The following is a 20,674-nucleotide window of genomic DNA, read 5'->3' as shown; positions in this document are numbered from 1 at the left end:
TTGGATTAGTCAATAGTATTTATACTAATAATCTCAACAACAATATGAGTTGTAGTTTATTTTCTAATATAGTATATGATATACAACCTTAAGCAATGCTGGAAAACTGATACAGCAAATGTTTAAAATCTAAGGATTTTGTGTACTGTGTTCGCAGTGGTGACTTTTTTTTGAAAAGCTTTACTTAGGAATCTCTGCCTACATTTTTTAAATGCAAGTTTCTGTCTTTTTTAGTTGTAGAGATTAAAATGAGTCAATTGAGTCATCAAGAGATCTTAGAAACAATTAATAATGAGGTGTGAACCATTTCATCTTCTCTTTTGGAGCCCCATGAGCTTATACAGCTCACTGCAGTCCCAAGGGATCTAACACCTCAGCAGTGCATGGCACAAAGCAGCATAGAAACACCTGCTTTGTATGCAAAAGCAGGGTTTATTTTGTTGTTGTTCCTGGGTTACTGAGCACTCCTTCATAGGCATCATGCCCCACTGGTACAGCTATGCTGCTTCCCATTCTGGAGTTAGGTCATTCAGGACAAAGTCAGGGGTCTTCTATTGCACAGCATAGCCGTGCTCACAGACTCTGTTCTTTGCACTGTATGTCTTGAAATGGTTCCAGTTTGCTTAGAAAAACTTTTTTTTTTTTTTAATTGCTGGCATATTTTGTTTAGTTTCTGTGTCTGGTTGGTGCAGTGGGCTGGGCTTCTTTTTGACTCTTACTCCTTGCCTGTGCTTATAAGGAATAAGTCATAAAATGTACTTTTTGTTCTGTGGGCAACTCGCACATACACCCAGCGAGCAGTAGGCTCCAGATGAGCACACTGAAGAAGTGGAGTCAGCCTGGAGAGCTGAGCGGGGGGGCTTGGGGGCTGCTGGCACTGGCTACAAATACAAGCATTTACTGGTACATACTATTGCCAGGCTACCTAGTGATAAAAACAGGTCAAAACTTACCATTTTCCTCTCTAAAGCCTGCTGATGAATACTGCTATATGAGAGCAGGGTATTCTTGTTTTTCTGCTGTGAGAGTTAACAACATTTCAGCAATGTGTAAACACTGTGAAAGAAAAATTAGCTATCCCATCTGCTTTCCTCTGACTAACATTTCTTCCATCACATGTTTAACACTAAGCCTCTCTGATGGAATTAAAAATAGATAGCTACAGAGGAGCCCACATCTATTCATTGACACTCAGTCTTTGAAACTTACAACCATAAAGTCACTGGAGTAACAGACTCAACCAGGCATATATATAAAAGGCAGATTTTCATTAAATGCTCCAGTTACACTGTTTCTGTATCTCATCCTCTCGGGAAAATTCTGTTGGGAAGTTCAAATATGAAGATAAATTGATGAGGCTTACACAAACTGGAAAAGTGAAAAGGGTTAATTTTAACTCCTCAGGATGGCGAAAAGCAGAAGGTTTCGTTTATTCTGGCTCTCATATCAGCCTATCACTGCAGTATCTGATCACCTCTGAATCAGTGTTATAGTGACAGTGAATAATTGATCTTTTTGCTTGGCAGCACGATACAAAAATGGAAGAGAATAACTGTTGCCCTCTGAGCTTGCCACAGCCTAAAGGGTTACCTGGCCTGCAGGTGTGTAGAGATCGCAGCTGTGGGTTTGTAGGACATGGAGGCTTTATCCTTTAAATCTCTACGTTATTACAGATTACCACAAATACCACAAAACTCACCACTAGCAAGTATACCTATGATTCATAAAGCATATATATATGTCTATCTCTCAAGCTATTACAAATTAGCAGCAATCAATAGTATAGCAGCGATCAATAGTGACAATCAATAATAGCAGCACCCAATAACAGCAGCAATCAAGTACATATATAATAGTATAGATAACTACAAACATAGAAGTAGTGAAGCACACGTATCAATAATATAACAGCAAATATACTTATGATACAGTACTTACATGTATATACATGGTAACAAGCACATTAAACAGATACCAGAAGGAGCCAAACTATCCCAGAAGAGGGAGGGCAAAACGAACAGACCCCAATTTTTTTTTGCCAGACCATTTTCCTGTTCTTGCAGTTAGAGCAGCCAATGGAAGTGTCTGATCCTTACTTTCTCAGGATGTTTTCCCCTTTTTCCAGACTATTTTTCACACTTTCAGACGATAAGTTGCCATTACAGTTCATTGGGTTTGCACTTATTGATGGTATCTCAGGATGTCTCTGGTTTCTATGTACTCAGCTGTACTTCAAAGATGCCAGCTGCGCTTCTCCGGAATGCTTCTGGTTCACAGGCCGAGTTCCCAGGCTAACAGCTCCCAGGCTGGCAGGCATGTTCTCTGTCAGTATTTCAGCAGACGTTTTCTTCTATTCAGTAATTTTCCCTTCCAACCAGGTCGCTTTTAAGGCTGCTCACATCAGAGCTGTAAGTGCAAGTTTTAATTTTTCTATTAATAAGAACTTTGTCAGAAAAAAGTGAAATATTTGATTACAAAGCTGACAGTTTACATAGGCAGTTTAAGCAAACTAAGAATGTGTGATGTGGTCCACTTTTTTACTTATTGTTTAGTAGCTGTGACATTTATCCAGGATCAGACATTAAATCCAAGCAGCCTTTAGATTTCTTCTGTGATTGGGAAGATTTGCCTCCACTCCTGCCGTCTTCTGGAAGATGGTGCAGCAGCCAGGCTATCCCTTCGTCGTGGTCTAACCCCAGCCAGCAGCTCAGCCCCACACAGCCGCTTGTTCACTCCCACCAGTGGGATGGGGGAGAGAATCGGAAGGGTGAAAGTGAGAAAACTCGTGGGTTGAGATAAAGACAGTTTAATAGGGAAAGCAAAAGCCGCGCACGCAAGCAAAGCAAACCAAGGAATTCATCCACCACCTCCCATGGGCAGGCAGGTGTTCAGCCATCTCCAGGACAGCAGGGCTCCAGCACGCAAAGCGGTCACTTGGGCAGACAAACGCCATCACTCCCAACGTCCCCCCTTCCTTCGTCTTCCCCCATGATGTCCCATGGGCTGGAATATCCCTGGGGTCAGCCGGGGTCAGCTGTCCCGGCTCTGTCCCCTCCCGACTCCTCGTGCCCCCTCACTGGTGGGGGGAGAAGCAGAAAAGCCCTCGGCTCTGTGTGAGCACGGCTCAGCAATAATGAAAACATCCCTGGGTTATCAGCGTTGTTTCCAGCACAAAGCCAAAGCAGAGCCCCATACTAGCTACTGTGAAGAAAATTAACTCTATCCCAGCCAAAACCAGCACACCCTTGATGTGCTGATCTCTTGCTTGGCACCAAGCCATCACCTGTAAACTGTTAACAACAGAGTAGGGCAGGGACGAAAATCCAAGTGTGCCATTACTGGGGGAAGTGCCCCAACTGGTCCAAAAGTCATTTTCTCCTCTGGAGGAGCTAACTGTATGTAAAAGGGAATAACTCCAATAGGAGAGATTAAAGTTCACAAAACTTTTGTGAACTTAATCCTGTGGACATTCACCTGAGCAGTAGCAGACTTTGGTTCATATCCATGTTCTGAAAATGGTAGAGACTAAATTTGATGTAAGTGTCCTCCCTAGCATGTGACTCTCTTAGCTATACTGTGCATTGACTTGGGGGTCTCTGTCTTAACATTGGAAATGCTCTTAGTGATTCAGAGAGAAGTAGAACACAGATACTGTTGCAGGGTGACAGTGGAGGACAGGAGACAAGGAATTTTAGTGCCTGAGTGCTAACTAATCTCCCACTGGAATGTCAGATACATAATCTTCTTTTTTTTTTTTTTTTTTTTAAATAACAATATAGTAGTTCCTAATGGGATTTCAAGTGTATCGAAACTTTTGAATATTAACAGCAAACCCAAACTATGGTCACAGATATATGGAACTGAAGATGCATAACCACATAAACTGTCTTAAACAAATATGCATGTAAAATGTTTTAATCTCAGTTTCACTGAGATGATGGTTGAAACAGAGTATGTTTTCAAAACAGATTGACCTGAAATCATAGCTACGATTTCCTTTAAATTCCTGTCTTATTTTAAGAACATTGGGGTATTTCTCTCACCATACACTATTTAATTATTCAGTATCACATAGGGTTGCAAAATGTCTTGAAATTTTTTTTCCTTATAGATGCTTATCATTAGTCCCATCATTGTTTTTGAGACAGGTGGATGAGTAAAACCATAAAGCTATTAAAATTGCATCGAAAGAGGCAGAGCTGTTGATAAAAAGAGTGGGATTCTGAGCTAGAAAAGACAGTACTTCCATTAAGTAAGGTTACGTGACACTCATGGCTAAGACTATCAAATGAATGCACTTATTGATATAATGTATGTATCTTTTTTCCACAACAAATGTCTTAATGATTATAACCACCACACTTCTGACTCACATATTATTAACCATGTCTTCTGACAGTGTTAATCATGTATTCCTTTGATGCACACAAGTACCTATGCCAAGCCATTGTCTGAAGAGAGTAATAGTTAATATACATATGGTGAAATTCTTCATAGGTTTGCTTTTTTATATTGTCGAAAGATAATGTACTGTATTTGAAACATTATTTAGTCAATTGCAATACAAATTACTGACTAAATGTCATCTTTTTGGTAACCATTTTTTTCCTGAGCTTATTTCCTGTGACAAGTGCTACAATTTCAAGTAATGTTTCTAACTCCAAAAATTCTAGGGTCCTGTTTTAATTACTGTCATGCACCAAAGTGCAAGCAAAAAAATAAATGGAAAAAAAGTCAGGAATTAATCATACTTTGAAGTCATGTAGAAGGATGGATAGAAGGATGTCAGAAAAAATTCATAGTGCATCCAAAAAACCCACCTTTTCCACATACACAAAAATTATAATAATTAGAGAAATACACCTTAAAATCAGCTATGGTTAAGTTATTACTAACTGAAGATACTTCTTAGTTACATAAGATACTTCGTTGTGGTAAGCCCTTCATGTCATACCAATAAGAGTAGCTTCAGGAGTGAGCTCTTTGCAGCGTTCAGGCCTATACAGAACTGTCACCCTTTGAGGTATTTTCCTATAGCCAGAGGCAACTTGCTTGGGAAACACTTGCACATGCGAGTTTTGGCATGTGACTGTCCCGTGCCCGGCTAGCACTTCTTCTAGCTTTCCACTTTTGGGAACGTCATGCTGTGGGTCTCCCCAAGGTATGGACTTGACAGCTGTGCATCAGTTACCAACAGAAACTGCAAGAGGATAATGTCTGTTTCTCATCCTCCTTCCCCCTACCAAATATATGAGCTGTTTTCACTGCTTTTAAGATATTTCTTTTAAGACATTCCTGTGAGTTAGCCTAGCCAGGATGACTGTTTATGGATGCTGTTAACTGCTGGTATGTGCAAGCTAATGCAACTTAGTTTAGACCGCAGTGAAAAAAAAAAGTTACTTGAATCATTTCAAGTTCTACTAAGTCAAATTACTTTGCATCTTCCACAGGCCAAGAGCAGGCAGTCAATCTGCAGTGCCTCTTTTGGTAAATTTGCTGTCATCTGCATATTTGCAATTATAATGCTTTCTGCAGTATCTTAATACCAATGAGATATTTCCTTTTATGTTTTATGTGGAATTGGGGTATTACAGATTACATTAAAGTTAGCCTTTTAACTCCATTTGCAACTGAAATACAGAACATCTTGGAGGAAGGATTTAATATTGAGTGAAACTAGAGGGGGGGTTGAGTGTTCCTAAACTGGAATAAGTTTGCTACAGTTAAAATCCATAACACTGTAAGGAATACAGTGTGGTTTATTTTTTATAGAAATATTGCTGTCACCATTCCTCAGCAGTCTGATTGTCTAGACATTCTTCTGGTCTCTGAATGCATCCTTTACAAATAGCAACTTGTTTGTATTTTGCTTGAAATGGGAACGCAGCTCAGCTTCCGTCTGACAGAGATGTGGTAATCTGCAGCACCAACCAGAAAATCCAGTGTATTTGGCACCTGCTAAAGTTTTCCTTTCCCGTGCTTGCCTGTGAGCAGTGATGATGCAGCAATGGTGAGGAAACAGCTTTTCAAAGCAAAGTATTGTGTTTTGCCAAGAAAAATGGAATTAAAACCCAAAATGCCTTGTCCATGCTTGGCACTGCTTAGGAAAAAAGGCTGGCAGCTTTTTGGCTAAGAGAGAGGACTGTGCTATCTTCAAACCATCTAACTGTAGGCAATTCACTCAGATGTTAAGAATCACCTTTGAAAGTACCTGCTTTTCTCACTCACAGGTCAGGAATCTTGAGCTTTTAACTTCGAGTACCCTGAATTACATTTAATTTAGATAAGATGTGCAAATAATTCAATTCCAGCTTTCCTGGTACAGATTCCGGATCATAGTTGCTCTTTATAGATCTGTGCTCTCTCCATTTCTTCTCTGTAGGACTGGTCTTTTAACTCAGCAGAGTATTTTGATTTGCCCTTTCCCAACTGTTAGAAAACTTGCCCTATTAACAAAGCTAAGATCTTCATTACATCAGGATGGGTGGCTGTGTGTTTTATGGGGATTCTGCTTCTGGTAGTATTAGTTCATATCTTTCTTTTCCCTTTCTAGCTATGTTTCATGACCACTTTTTAGCTTATAAAAATAATATTGGAAGTACACATAACATGCAGATAAATCATATGATAGTTTACTAGGTTGTAATGGTTGCCAAGTTTTCAGTGACAATATGATGTAAAATTTTGATTTTTTTTTTTTAAATAAATACCGGAAAGCTGTATTTCTTTTTTCTAACCCCAAAATAATGTTCAACAAATTCTATTTTTTATTAAAATTACAAAATGTTATTAGTGTTGATATCAGATCCTCATGGTTTAAATTCAGATTTTTACATTAATCAACAAAATACCTCTGTTTTGCAGACTAGATTCTGTATTTTTTATATATGCATTTGTCTATATCTGCAGTTATGATGTACTCAAAAAGATTATTTTTGTCTACATCTGTAGTCTTTCATGTTGCCGCGTGGGTGAGTCTGAGAAAAATATATAGCCAATATTTATCCAGTGATGCTTTGATGCTAATTCTTTGGCTGTTTGAGTAAGTGTTGCCAGGGTAATGTTTACTCTTTATTATATTCTGTTCATTGTAGTCAGTGAAGTGTGTGCTCTTGAATTTAGCATATTAAGTTGTGCTATAGTCTCAGTTTTATGTGGGCATGATAATTATCGTTATACTTTAAAATCCTCGTGCTTAGCTAGGTAGAATAGCTGTATGCAGAGAAGCAATATCGTAGGTTTCAGGAAACCTTTTCTTGCCTGGACCACTCCTTGGTCACTGCTGTAGCACCAAGGACTAGTAGCAGCATAGCAAAGGAAACTGGGCTCGTGGGCATGCCCAGCTATCTTGCTCACTTTCCTGGCATACATGTGCTTTAAGCACCTTTGTCATTATTTTCAATGGATTTTCAATATCCACTTCTGTTCATTTGCATTAAAAAGGCGTAGCTTTTCCAACATACTCTGTTAGGAAATTTGGCCTGATTTATGCTTCAGGCAGCTGAAGGGAATATTACATGTGGAGAAAATAAACTACTTAAAGAAAAGTTCCCAAAGCTTATTTTTTTCTTGGAGCATTTTGGATTTGGACTTTCAGTCAATGCGGTGTTGAGTTATAGACCAGTGTCAAAAATGACAGTTGAAAAAGAGTTAAAAAGCTTTTGTGAATAAACGTGCTCTTTTAATACATAAAGACCCACAATCCTCAGCCTGCTGATCTTCACCTGCAAAGTTTCATATTTAATTTAAATCAAAATTGTTTCAGTTCTTTCCTTTACAATTAGAATTTAATTTCATTTTTTTAATGTGCTCTTCTTAATAATGCCTTTCATGAAAGCTTTTGTGGAAAGACTGGGTAATCTCCCTCTCCTACCTAGCCAAGTTATCAGATGTAGAAATCTATGTTTGAGCTATAGTTAATGGAGAGGAATAACCACATTTATGTGCATTTCATCCTAAAATAGATCCTGACATATGTCAGATGAATTTTGTTTTTATTTTGATTGTGTAGGGTTTTGGGGGTTGGGTTTTTTTAACTCCTTGGACTCTGTGGATGTACACATTATTTCCTTGCCCTGGTGCAACGCAAGAGATGAAACTGATATATCTGAGGGCTAATGCAAATAATCTTTTGTTTTCAATAACATAGATATATATACCACTTTTCAGATTCTTTCAGAAGATAGTAAAAAAGAGGCTTCTGGTTTGTCTCTTCCTCACTCACAGCTTCTTTGTTATTTTCAGTGGAAGTGCCTCCACCTCCTCTCCACTGATATCCTCCACCTTTGGGCAGTCTTTCCAAGGTGTAGTTTCACTGCCTGCATCTGCCACTGCTTATGGCTTTTTCAAATGACATTAATGTGAAGCTGAACTGATTTGTGACATCTGGCTGCTGCCCAGAGGTTTATGAACAGCTGAGAAAAAGACCAAAGTCTTGTTAATTTGTCTTTGCTGCTGCTTAGCAGCATCATAAGCAGCCTCAGTTCCTGAAACTGTATGTAAATCATGAATGTATCACTGCACCACTGTGTATTTGTTTGGTAATTGGATGTCTTTTTGTATCTCAAAAGATTGGGGGGTGTCTTTAAATGCAAAGAAAAATCCTGCTGCTGAAGTCTGTGACAGGCTTCTATACTGATCAGGAAAAGCAAATAAAGCAAAAACAGCAAAGTGCATCCAGCCAATGTACATGTATCCCAAGCATACAACTTTTATACACACATGAAACGTTCCCTTCTGCCTTTTTCAGCACTATACTTGCACAGTGCCTAGTGAACATGGTGGCAAGTTATAATATAAATTACTTTAAATAATAATTGCTGTAAGACAGTAAGAACGCACATGATGGCCCTGACCTTTCAGGACCTGCAGAATGTTGTACAGTCATCAGTGAGACAGGGACAGAGAGAGCCGGATTGCTTCAAAGCTGGCCCAACAGAGTAGCATTAAATCCGCCAGGAATTAGCACTATCATATGCCTGTCCCACTTGTATCCTCAAGAGCGAACTGTATTTTTTCAGCAGTGTCTTCTCTAGAAGGATAAACATTTAAAACAAACCACCAAACTAAGAGCATTTCCACCAAAACAATTTGCAGACTGCAGATATCTATGTATCTGTACATGTTTTTCTCTGAGGGGACAGACTATGCGAAAAATCAGTGTGCAACAGTGTTAGCCGTATTTACTCAGCTTGTAGAATGATGTTATAGTTATAAAAGTGGTAATTAACTTGTATAAAAATAGAAAATAGAATATGAAATTCTTTTTGTGGGGTCTAGGGTTTACACTGATAATCTCAGCAGACCTGTTGTTGCTGGAATTAGAACTGGCAGAGCTTTAATCAAAAAAACTCCTTTCTCTTGCATCATCAGGCAAGAGAGAGAGTGTTTTTAGGTACTTTTTATTTTCTTCTTTAACTTTCTCCAACTCTATAGTTTTAAAAACATAGATTCTTCTATTCTCTAAAGGAAGATAGAAAAGAAATAAATTCTCTTAATCACTATGTAGCCAAATGCCAAAGGGGAAATCACCATGAATGAAAAGAGGCACTTTTTTTTGTTGTGGATACTTTTCCAAAATGTATTTAAATCACAGGTGGGGAGAGGGAAGAAAGTATATGTACTTTAAAATCCTTTTCATACAGTATTTTCTCAGATAATGTTCAAAAATGTCTATCTTAGTAGAAATTACCAATGATGTGTTGATAGCTGAGATTGGGGCTTGTTGTTTGAGAGGCTGGGTACTGTACATTTCAAAGCTATACCAAGACAACTTTTAGTTATATACTCAATTTGTGTAAGGTTATTATATTTTACTGTGCATTCACATCCCCTAAAATGTAATGAACCGTCCAAGAAGTGTTAAATATGGCCTTTCCTATGTCCCCCATCCCTGAGTTGTGTTGCAAAGTCTGGGATGGAGGATGCAGAGTCAAAGTCAACCTTGCTGTCAGTTTGTCCCTGCAGTGGCTGAAGCAGTTTTCTCCACTAACTTGCTCTAGGTTTGTGCAGGTCTCTTGACACAACTGCGCTGAACACAGCAGTGGAGGCAGAGTATGGTCAGTCCTTCATGACTGGCCTCCCTGGCCACAGGGGATGGACTGTGTCAAGTCATTTCTTTTTCATCCTGCACCATGGGACTGAGTTGAGGGAAGACATTATGTCCCTTTTCCTTTGTAAGAGGAGTAAAACAGTAGTTTTTCCACTTTACTGTCTGTAGAGAGAACTTCTCCTCATTACCTCATATGCCTTCTCTTATTTTTCCTAGAAGGAGTCATTGGTCTACATTTAAAGTCTGGCATATTGGCGATTCGTAAAGCAACATAGCATAGACGGTACAAGCTCACATGTGACAAAGCAGGCAATGACTTGCAGAGGGGGTACAGTAGGAAGTTCCCAGACAGATGTAGGAAACTTTAAATTAATAGAAGTTGGTTTTTTATACTGTAATGGCTATTTTTTTTAATATGAAGGGTATGAAGGATAAACTATTACTGAAGCTTAGCGATCTATGTTTACAGTTTCCAGATAGACTTAAGACTGTTATTGAAGGACCACTTTGCAATTGGTCAAAATAGTTCAGTCTATATTCTGATGATTTGGCTTGATGAGGGTATTTCAACAGATTAGGCACAGCACAAATTCTTTTATATATATGTATGTACAGCTAAGTGGTAAATGTGTGCTTAGTGCCTTTAAAGAGTAACCTATCTGACTTCTACTTTCCTGAGTAAATACACAAGCCAGAAATAGCAAAACACAAATCTCTTCTTTTAAGATGCAAGTAGCTTGCCCTCAATGTTGTTGTTTGAGAATTTATAGTGGTGGGATTTTTTTTTATGGTTTTCCCATCATAAGAACACTTATCTAGTCATGAAGCCAGATAACATAGTGCTTAAATCAAAACTATAAGCACTGATTGGCTTCTTCAGGGAAAAAGACATTCACCTCTTGCCTAGTGGGAATGCTTAGTTGCAAAATTCCTCAAGACTGTCTTTTCAGGCTTTTCATCATTATTACACACATTCACACTGTGAGATTTATTTTTAGCTGTTCTGTTACTGGAAAATTACCAAAAAAAAGAGCTTAATTTAGCCTTTATGCTATATACTCCCTGAAAATATATACATAATAAATGATGTAAAAACACTGTTGTGAACCTGAATCCTATCTGTCTGCAGCCTAAAGTACCCTGAAAAGGACATGAAAAATGAGCACTGAGGAGACTGACATGATCACAAGCCTGAATGAAGGTTTCTGTGCTTTATCCCTTACCATCTTACCTTCTCCTTGTGCATGTTAATCGACAGTTGAGGTATACCATTCTGGGCCTCCCTGATGTACATGGTGGGGTTGTACCAGTTGCTCCTTATTGTTTGCTCACACTCATACAGAATAACCATGTCCCAGAGTCCTCCATAGTCCAGGCAGAGCAGAGGCTCTCTCAGGAGTGCAAGAAGGTGCTGCATTATGCACTCACCCAAGGGCATGGTTTAATAACAACAACAACAATAAAATAATAATAATAACAACAACAATAATAGAATATACGAAACAAGTGATGCACAATACAATTGCTAACTACCCACTGACTGATGCCCAGCCAATCCCCGAGTCGCTGTGTCCCCCAGCCAAGTCTCTCCAGTTTATATACGGGGCATGACGTCCTATGGTATGGAATACCCCTTTGGCTCATTGGGTTCAGCTGTCCTGGCTGTGTCCCCTCGCAGCTTCTTGTGGACTGCTTGCTGGCAAAACATGGGAAACTGAAAAATCCTTAATTTAGGATAAGCACTACTTAGCAACAACTAAAACATCAGTGTGTTATCAACATTATTCTCATCCTAAATCCAAAACACAGCACTAAGAGCTACTAGGAAGAAAATTAACTTTATTCCAGCTGAAAGTAGGACAGCTCCTCAGGTGCACTCAAGCTCTAGCTAACCTGGATCTGTCAGAGGTCTGATCTCCTGGGACCATGTGCACAGTTTAGCATCATTCTTAACACACCTTCCTAAACTACATTTGTCTTATTGCAGGGCAGTATGCAGACACATGTGAACTGCTGTATCATCCTTCCCCACAGCCTGGGCATTGGTGACAAGAGAGTTTATTACTGTGGGCTGGGGACAGATTTGGCAGCTGGGCGACTAGAGAAGCAGGATTTCAGGGAGTGCAGGAAATCACTGTAGGTGTATTTTGTTGGTGGTTTACTTTTTTCTTTTATTTTTCTCTTTCATTTTCTTTATCCCTCTTCCTTCCCTTCCCCTCCCCTTCCCTTCTTTTCCCTCCCCTTTTCCCTCCCCTTTTCCCCTCTGTTTTCCCTCCCATTTTCCCTTCCCTTTTCCCTTCCCTTTTCCATACTAGTCATTGATAAAATGACTTGGAACTGGACCTGGAATGTAATTATCAGACTCGTCATGCTTCATTAGGCAGAGCAAAAGAGTAGTCAACATGATTTCCACAGACCTAGTTTGAACACCAATTAACATAACATTCCAACATGTTCATATAGTTTCATATTTTTACATTATATCAAATGAGCGTGTCCTTTGTTTTCTGCACTTGTAATAAAAGAATCTTGTTTGAAAAGACTTTATGCAAAGGAAATTCTGACAATTAGGCAAGGAAATATTTTTCATTTTTTGACTAAGAGCTATTCAGACAGTTCCTTTCTAGACTATTAATTAACTAAATAATTAATGATGGAATATATGCCTGAATTATTTCTGTGCCTTGGTACAACACAGAGTCATTATCTTGAGATGTTTTAATGGCTGTATGAACTCAAACTCTGCTTCTGTGATCACTGTTCTGAATTTTTATTTGCTGTAATAAATTTCTCCTAAGTTCAATACATTTAAATCAATATTTTATAGTGTAAATATAAAAGCTTATTATAACTACCATGATTTTCTGCATTCACATATCAAAAGATTTTTAAAATTATTAATCAAAGAATAATTAGATAGTTCAATCACTGTGATGCAGGTAAACAAATAAATATGAATCTTACTATCTCTTTAAAGTGCTCACTTAATGCTGTATTACCTTACCTTGTATCATCTTGTAACAGTACTGTGGGAAGATTACCGTACAAACTGCAAGGTCTGTCTTTCTACATACTATGTTTTAAGGGCAAGATCTTGCAGATTTTTACACGTAGATTTACCTCTGCAGTGATAACAAGTTCCCTGTAGCTCAGCGGGAATACTCCCATGTACAAAGTCAAGTGTGTACAGGTCAACGTACATACCAGAGCTACTATTGATATAGATGATTGTAGGGGATGTTTTTTGTTACTTCTTGTTACTTTTTTTTCCAGGCTATCATCATCAAGCATATAATAATTACTAATTTATGTACAGTGTATGTACATATGTATGTGGATGGATACAGGTGTGTGTGTGTATGTACAATATATATCAAATCATACAGTTATAGAATAGTTTGGGTTGGAAGAGACCTTTAATGGTCATCTAGTCCAACCCCCTGCAATGACCAGGGACATCTTCAACTGGATCGGGTTGCTCAGAGCCCCGTCCAACCTGACCTGGAATGTTTCCAGGGATGGGGCATCTACCACCTCTCTGGGCAACCTGTTCCAGTGTTTCACCACCCTCATCATAAAAAATTTCTTCCTTATATGTAGTCTGAATATACCCTCTTTTAGTTTAAAACCATTACCCCTTGTCCTATTGCAACACGCCCTTCTAAAAAGTTTGTCCCCATCTTTCTTATAAGCCCCCTTCAAGCACTGAAAGGCTGCAATAAAGTCTCCCCACAGCCTTCTCTTCTCCAGATTGAACAGCCTTAGATACTTTGTATATATTGCATCTTATATATGCAAAATTATTGCATATTTATATGTACACACACATGCAGAGACACACCATTTTGGGTCATATAAATGAGACTCCCTTTGCTTAACTTCAGAGTATGGACACTTTCAATTCTATTGAGTTGGAAGTACTAAGTTGATAATTTAGGACCATTCATTTACTTCCCATATTTACAATGTCATTACATGTAACTGGATAGTTGACTGAATGAGAAAGTATAATTAAAGAACAAGGATCATAAATGATTTTTTTAGATGGAGGAAGAAAAATAAATTATGTATATTTTGGTTCAGTGATAAAAGATCACTTTCTGCACAGAACCAGCTGACAGCTTCAGATAAGAGGCCCCTTGCAAAGACAAAGTTGATATACTAAGGGCAGCTGATGGTAAGATGGGGCAATATGAAGCATTAGATTTAGTGAAAAGGTTATTGTTGGTGGGTTTGTTGAATTTTTTTGAATAAAATATCTAACACTGTTTTTTAGTACAAATGTTAGGAGAAATTACAGTGACTTTTTTGTTGTTTAATTTAGATGATCTATTAATAGGTCAAACTCATTTTTCAGGGATAACTATGCATTTCCATGGAAGAAACAGTGATGAGGTTTCACAGATTTTACTGAGAACTTACATGTCATGTAAGTCTCATACAGGCTGAGTTCCAGTGTTAGGGACAAACTCTGGTTTTGCTGTATACTCAGAAGTGTGTTTTACTGAGATTTAAGTATTAATTATAGTTATATAACTTTTTTCAGTTTGAGATACCAATGCTAATATGTAATTTCCAGAAAAGCAGAATTTCAATGCATCAACCTGCTGGGCTTATTTTCCAAAATAAATACCAACTTCTATAGTCAATTAAGTCCTCCACTTGAGTAGTCAGGAGAGATTCAAATGTATCCTTTACACTTTGACCTCCCTAGTTATGTGTCTGTTATGCTGTAGGAGCATCCTCCTCAACAGATCTAAGTGTGGCATGGTCTGCCTTCCAACTTCTTTTCCACCCAAAAGTCTACCTTGCAAGTGGGCTGTGAGTCTGAGTCACCTGGTGGCATTCAGCTTTCCTGGTGAGTCTCAAACTGTTGGGCACTAACATGTCCCAGAGGCTGCAGTCAACCCTTACCCAAAAGCATGCTGCATATGACTGGCAAGTTTGGTCTTCACTGGGCCTACAAGACTTGTCTTCATTGCTGTATTGCTTTCTAAGCCAGCCTTTACAGACAGTTTTAAGACATAAAGCCTGCCAGTGGGTCTCTGGGGTGGCTGCAGAAAAGGAATGACATGTTGTTTGTTTGTAGTGATGTTGGCAATGAGGTGAGACCTGAAGTCACTTGTTGGTTGTCACAGACTTAATTTATCCAGAGCAAGCCTCAAGAGCTTCAAACTTTTCCATCACTTGAAACTTCAGGCAAGTGCAGAGTTGTCACTAGAACTGCTGTCAGGATTAAAATTCTGTCCAGACTGTCTAGGGGTAGACTAGGAAGGTGGTAAATCTTCACATCCTTCTCGTTTTGTTCCCTTCTATTGTAGGAGCTCTCCTTCTCAATTTATAGGTACCAAATCTAGCATAATGAAAACCCTATGTGCTGTAACACGAAATAACATTTAGTATTGAAAAATAATAGAATCATAGCATAACTTGGGTTGGAAGCGATCTCTGGAGGTCATCTAGTCCATGCATGGCTAACTTTATAACTAGATCAGGTGTCCCACGGTCCTGTCCAGTCAAGTTTTGAAATGGTCTTCCATAAACAAGAACACGTTGGTGGGATGATTGTTAGATAGGTATTCGGTATGCAGTCTGTGAATTTTAAATATACCTTTGAGTTTATTAAAGTACCTTTTGCCAATATCTGGATATCACACTTCCTTTCACTTTAGAACAGGCAATATGAATGACATCTGAGAATATATTCTGTTACTATGAATTCACGTGATGACTTCTCAAAGTTAGTAGAATAGACTCATACTAACAAAGATAGCACATACATCTGCTGTATCTATGGTGTAATGTACAGTGATATGCTGTGATGACTGTATGGTCTTCAGTTTTCACAGGGGGTATTTGTTTTGTAGCATTACTTCTAGTCCAGCCCACACTTAAAAATAAACCAAAAAAACCAAACTAATGGATTCTGCATTAGTGTACATTTGTGCACAGGTATGTATCAGTACAATATAGATTGAACTGATTTCAACTTGAGTTGAAGGTACTGGTTGTTGAAGTAATCATGTGAGATGCGTGGGATATTACGTGGAACAGGCTTCACTTCAAAATAGGCTTAGCTGAAGCCACTTTCCTAGTCTGAGTGCAGAGAATAGGTGGTGAATTTCACTATGAAATATAAACTTCTTGAAATATTGTACTTATGTATTGTGGAAGTGTTCCTTTTGGTCTTGTTTTTTGCTCCAACTACTAAAGTAACAAATAGAATACTTTACAGAAATGGCTTTAGAAAGTAGATAACAGGTCTTTTCCTTTTGGGCTTTTTACCTTGACTGTTCAGATAGCCTGCTAAGCATGACCCCAGTTAGCACCCCCACAAAAAGATGACACATAAGGGAAGAAACAGTTCTTTTCTGACATTGCGTAGTTTCACTAATTAATGTAAGTAAATAAAATTTTCAAAAGACTAAAACACCTAAATAGCATTTTGGACTGTGGTGAGTGATGTAAGACTGGTCAGCACAAAATTCTTGTTAAGAAACACCAAATATTGTTCTGAGGGATAGTTTTTTATATCCATCTGTCAGATACCTACATTATAGTCGTCAAAGAATTGGGGGAGATTCTGCACTGGTTTCTTCAATCTATCAACAAATTAGATTTATTCAGTGCATATCTTTGAATTTGTCAGCAGCTTTGGATACCACTGATTATAAAACCTGACTTTCTTCTTTATTCCATGTCCTTAATTTGGACATGGCCTTGAAATTAGTGCTGTACTGCTCACATCATAACTGAGAGCAAGAGTTCCTTCTTTACCAGAGGTTTGACTGGGGACTTGCTAAGAAGGTTTGGATTATAACAATGTTGGTATTTAGGAAAATATGTCTCATTTCATGTGACCTGAACAGCAAGATCACTTGAAAGCTCAGTGTAGCTAACCAGTTAAAAAAATGCAGTTGCTACATGGTGTAAACGCAGGAATATCGATGTTAGACTTCATGAATTTTCACATATTTCTTGTAGGTTAATTTACAGAATTAGCTAAAACTTTGTTTAATTTTAGTGTTTCCATAGAAGCTCGAAATTGTAGTCTCATATATCCTTTGTCTCTTTTTCTATCTAGTTGTGAAATACAGGCCAGTTTGGTGCATATGTGGGCCATTATTTGTGATTATTGTCTGATGTGGTCTTGGAAACTCCAGGAGGTGTAGCTTGGTTGTGTATGTACCTAGAGGGCTTTTTGTAGGTGATGCATTTTCTGAAAATGTTTTCAGATGTGCCACAGCCTCACACAAGGCCTTTCTATGTGGAAACCCAAAAGAGAGAGGAGAAGGAGCCTGGAAACATTTCTGGGTCCATCATTGGTTTAGTGGGCATGGTTAATGGTTGGACTCGACGATCTTGAAGGTCTTTTCCAACCTAAATGATTCCATGATTCTATGATTCTATTCTATGATTTAGGAGAAGCTTGAGAATCTGTCCCTGTGCATGTGGTTCACAGGAAATAGTAGCTGAAGCGCTCATCCCAAGCAAGCATATATGCATGTTCTAGAGCTTCATTTTCAGAATTTTCTCTCCCTGTTGACTCTATTTTCTCCTCTGATAAGTTTTAATGCTTATGCATTTTCTCAGGGAGGAAGACCAAACTGTAATAGAAAGTTTCATGAATATTAATTCTAATAGGTTATAGTTACTAGGGTACAAATACTAGGTAGATGCTATAATATTAGATGCACTCCTGAATGGAATAAATATTTTATGGACATGCATGAGATGGGAATTGCTGCATTACTTACACTACATAACTCATTCATGGATTTTGTATCTCAAATGATTGCCAGTAAAATCTTTATGACAATACATTTGCCTCAACATGCACAGTTTGAAGACAAACAATTTGAGAATTAATGCACAAATGTTATGCTTTTTATTTAATATCTTTATTTCATTTCTGTTCTATGACACTTGACATTTTAGGTACCATGAGTCCAGTTGGATAGGAAATTACCATGGCTATAAGGAAATAGCCTTACAGTGTTGAAATATCAGGGATCACTCATTTCCAGTTATGTGAAGTTTCCCATAGTAGGCCTGAAGAGTCAAAATACTGGACCTTAAACCCATCAGCTGCTAGAATTGAACACTGTTCATTTTATACCTTTAATCAATAAACTTTTATTCACAATTTTACAAGAGGAAAGAAGAGGATAAGTATTTACAAGATAATTTGAAAAATTAGGGTAAAGTTACTCAGAGATTATAGCTGTTAACAGCGATGGACAGCAAAGATGAATTAGTTAACAGAGCTCAGATGCAGCAGTCAAAAGTATACAGTAGATCTACCTTTTCACACAAAAGTGCAAAATTATCAGAAAACATATATGAGATGTACATAGATTAAAAAAAGTGCAAAAATGTGTAAACTATTTACACATTAATCCAGGTGCATTTGTTTCAACCCTTTTTTAGTACTTGTCTGTATATAAATATTGAGATTAAATTTAATAAGCCTTAAACCATTATTAAATAAAGATGTGTGAGACTGAAATAATGAATGGATAAAGTTTATAATGTCTATGTTTTCTTGTGCTGAGATATTGTTTATGTAGAACAGTGTCATGCTGACATAATATGGCCTGTGTTTTCCTTACAAAATTCTGGAGCAACAGTGGTGTGAAAGATCCATCTAAACATGATACATGAATTGACCATGAAGTTGCTTTGCATGGAAATGTTCTTTTCAAAAGTAACTGCTTTGTATGAATTGAAATCTCCTTTGGAAAAAACAATAAAAAAGCATTATAAAATTTTTTTCAAATATTAAGGGTGTAAATCTGAAGAAGGGAAATCTGACACAAGCAAGTTAAGAACTTGCCAGCATATGTGGAGAGTTTTGCTTAAAATTAAAAATTTACTCTCTTTGTTACCACTAATAGCATAATTCTCCTTTAAAACATTGAAAGTTTAAAGCTACTTCAAATATTTAAAAACTGTTACAAATCACAATGTGAAGTTCATTGGCAATAAGTGCTTTGTCAATAGATGGACATGGATACTTGCCTGTGGCTGTTATTAAATATATTGATAATGTGCACATTTTTGTTTACTGCAAAAGTAAGTCATAATATACAATCAGGCTTAACTTCCTCATAAATTATAACAGTAAAGTCATTATAAAACACATCTTGCAATATGCTGTATTTTCCAAATGTTATATTGTGCTACTAAAAATACTTGAATCCAAAAATACTGTCGTCTTGTCAGTTCTGAATAGCACGTTTACTGAATTGAGTTGGTAAATAGTCACAGAAGTAAAGCTTAGGTCAATATTTACTCTGAGAGATGATGAAGCTCAACTATAATTAGCATGAACATTGCATGTATTGTTACATATGCTCTCAACACTGGAAAGAAATTGTTTAGAAGATTAGTCTAGAACTGTTGGTTTGGTTTTTTTAATGGCAATCAGGATAGATTGAACCAGAGGTTTAAAAAATACTTCTAGAACTTTTTGAAAATCTGCTGTTAATTTCTTCTGAAGTAAATATTGAGATCTGAAGAAATGTCATCTGGTCAGATTGCCTACTAGTCGGGGTCTTTCTAAAGAAGAATGTTATATGTTGGGCTCTGCAAAAATAAAAGAGTCATGAAAAAGGAAGAACAGTAACATTCAATGCTAAAATATATTCTTCAGATAGCTGAAGGGACTTCCAGATTTTTAACTGCACATAGCTTTTTTCCTACTATTTTTCCACTTCTGTGATGGTTTGGTGCAACAGAGAAGTCTGAGACAGCATGAAAAATTTATCAATTTAATAGGTAAAGTCTACCTGGTATTTTAATAGGTTTACTTCTTTTGATGTCTTTCTATAAGATGTTTTAATTCTGGGGGAGAAGTTCCTACTTTCTTTAAACCTCACAAACAGGTAAAACTTCTTGCTTTATGTAGACACCTCAGATTAAAGTTAGCCATGGAGCTATGATTATTTCTCCATAGTTATCTGGCTGTTTGACAGTGCTTCAGAGTTCACTTCTGTGAACACAGTACAGAACACTGAAGTGACTTACTGTTTGGTTGGTCTCAGTGCCTCATGAGCCAGGATATGTAACAATACTTACAATTTTTTGGTGTGAACTTCAGTTGAGCTGCATTTTTGTTCTTTTAGATCAGCTTGCTTGAATGATAATAACATTCATCTTGTTAGCATGGTGTAATTTAAATATACTGTAGCACTGTACAAAATTCTGTTCCATTCAGCAGAATCTCTGTTGCCACCTTTTTCAGATGACGGTTGCTGCTGGTACGAGCATTGAGAATAACATTCAAAGGACCATATCCTGCCCTAATGTATGTTCAAAATATCTTGGATTTTTGCGTAATTTAAATGCAGAGCCTCCTTATGTGAATTTGATATTTTGTTGCCCACAGAAGCTTGTGCATCTTGAGGTTACTTGACATTATATATTTCAGGGTCAATGAATATTGTACTACAAGTGAGGTCTCAGCCTATCAAAATTACCAAATTACTGTCATTTTTTTCTGTGTGGTTTGATGGTGCAGATAAATAGAGACAATGATAATATATTCACAGTTCCTTCTGCGTTTACCTTGCTTCCCACCCAGCTCAATGCTCCTGTCAGTTGAAATCAGTAGAACAGCAA

The 20,674-nt window shown here is 37.6% G+C and overlaps 1 protein-coding gene across 1 annotated transcript in view; it reads left to right on the top strand.

Moving 5' to 3' along the window:
- Positions 1 to 20,674, top strand: part of PPFIA2 (protein tyrosine phosphatase, receptor type, f polypeptide (PTPRF), interacting protein (liprin), alpha 2) — a 345,825-nt gene that overhangs the window by 156,840 nt on the left and 168,311 nt on the right. Inside the window, exon 3 of the mRNA XM_010561832.1 lies at positions 20,298 to 20,360. Coding sequence (XP_010560134.1) covers positions 20,298 to 20,360 — 63 coding nt within the window. The remainder of the gene's footprint in view (positions 1 to 20,297; positions 20,361 to 20,674) is intronic.

Source organism: Haliaeetus leucocephalus, unplaced genomic scaffold (genome assembly GCF_000737465.1).
Source record: "Haliaeetus leucocephalus isolate CR32 unplaced genomic scaffold, Haliaeetus_leucocephalus-4.0 Scaffold151, whole genome shotgun sequence".
NCBI lineage: Eukaryota > Metazoa > Chordata > Aves > Accipitriformes > Accipitridae > Haliaeetus > Haliaeetus leucocephalus.
This window is presented reverse-complemented; position numbering and strand designations above follow the sequence as displayed.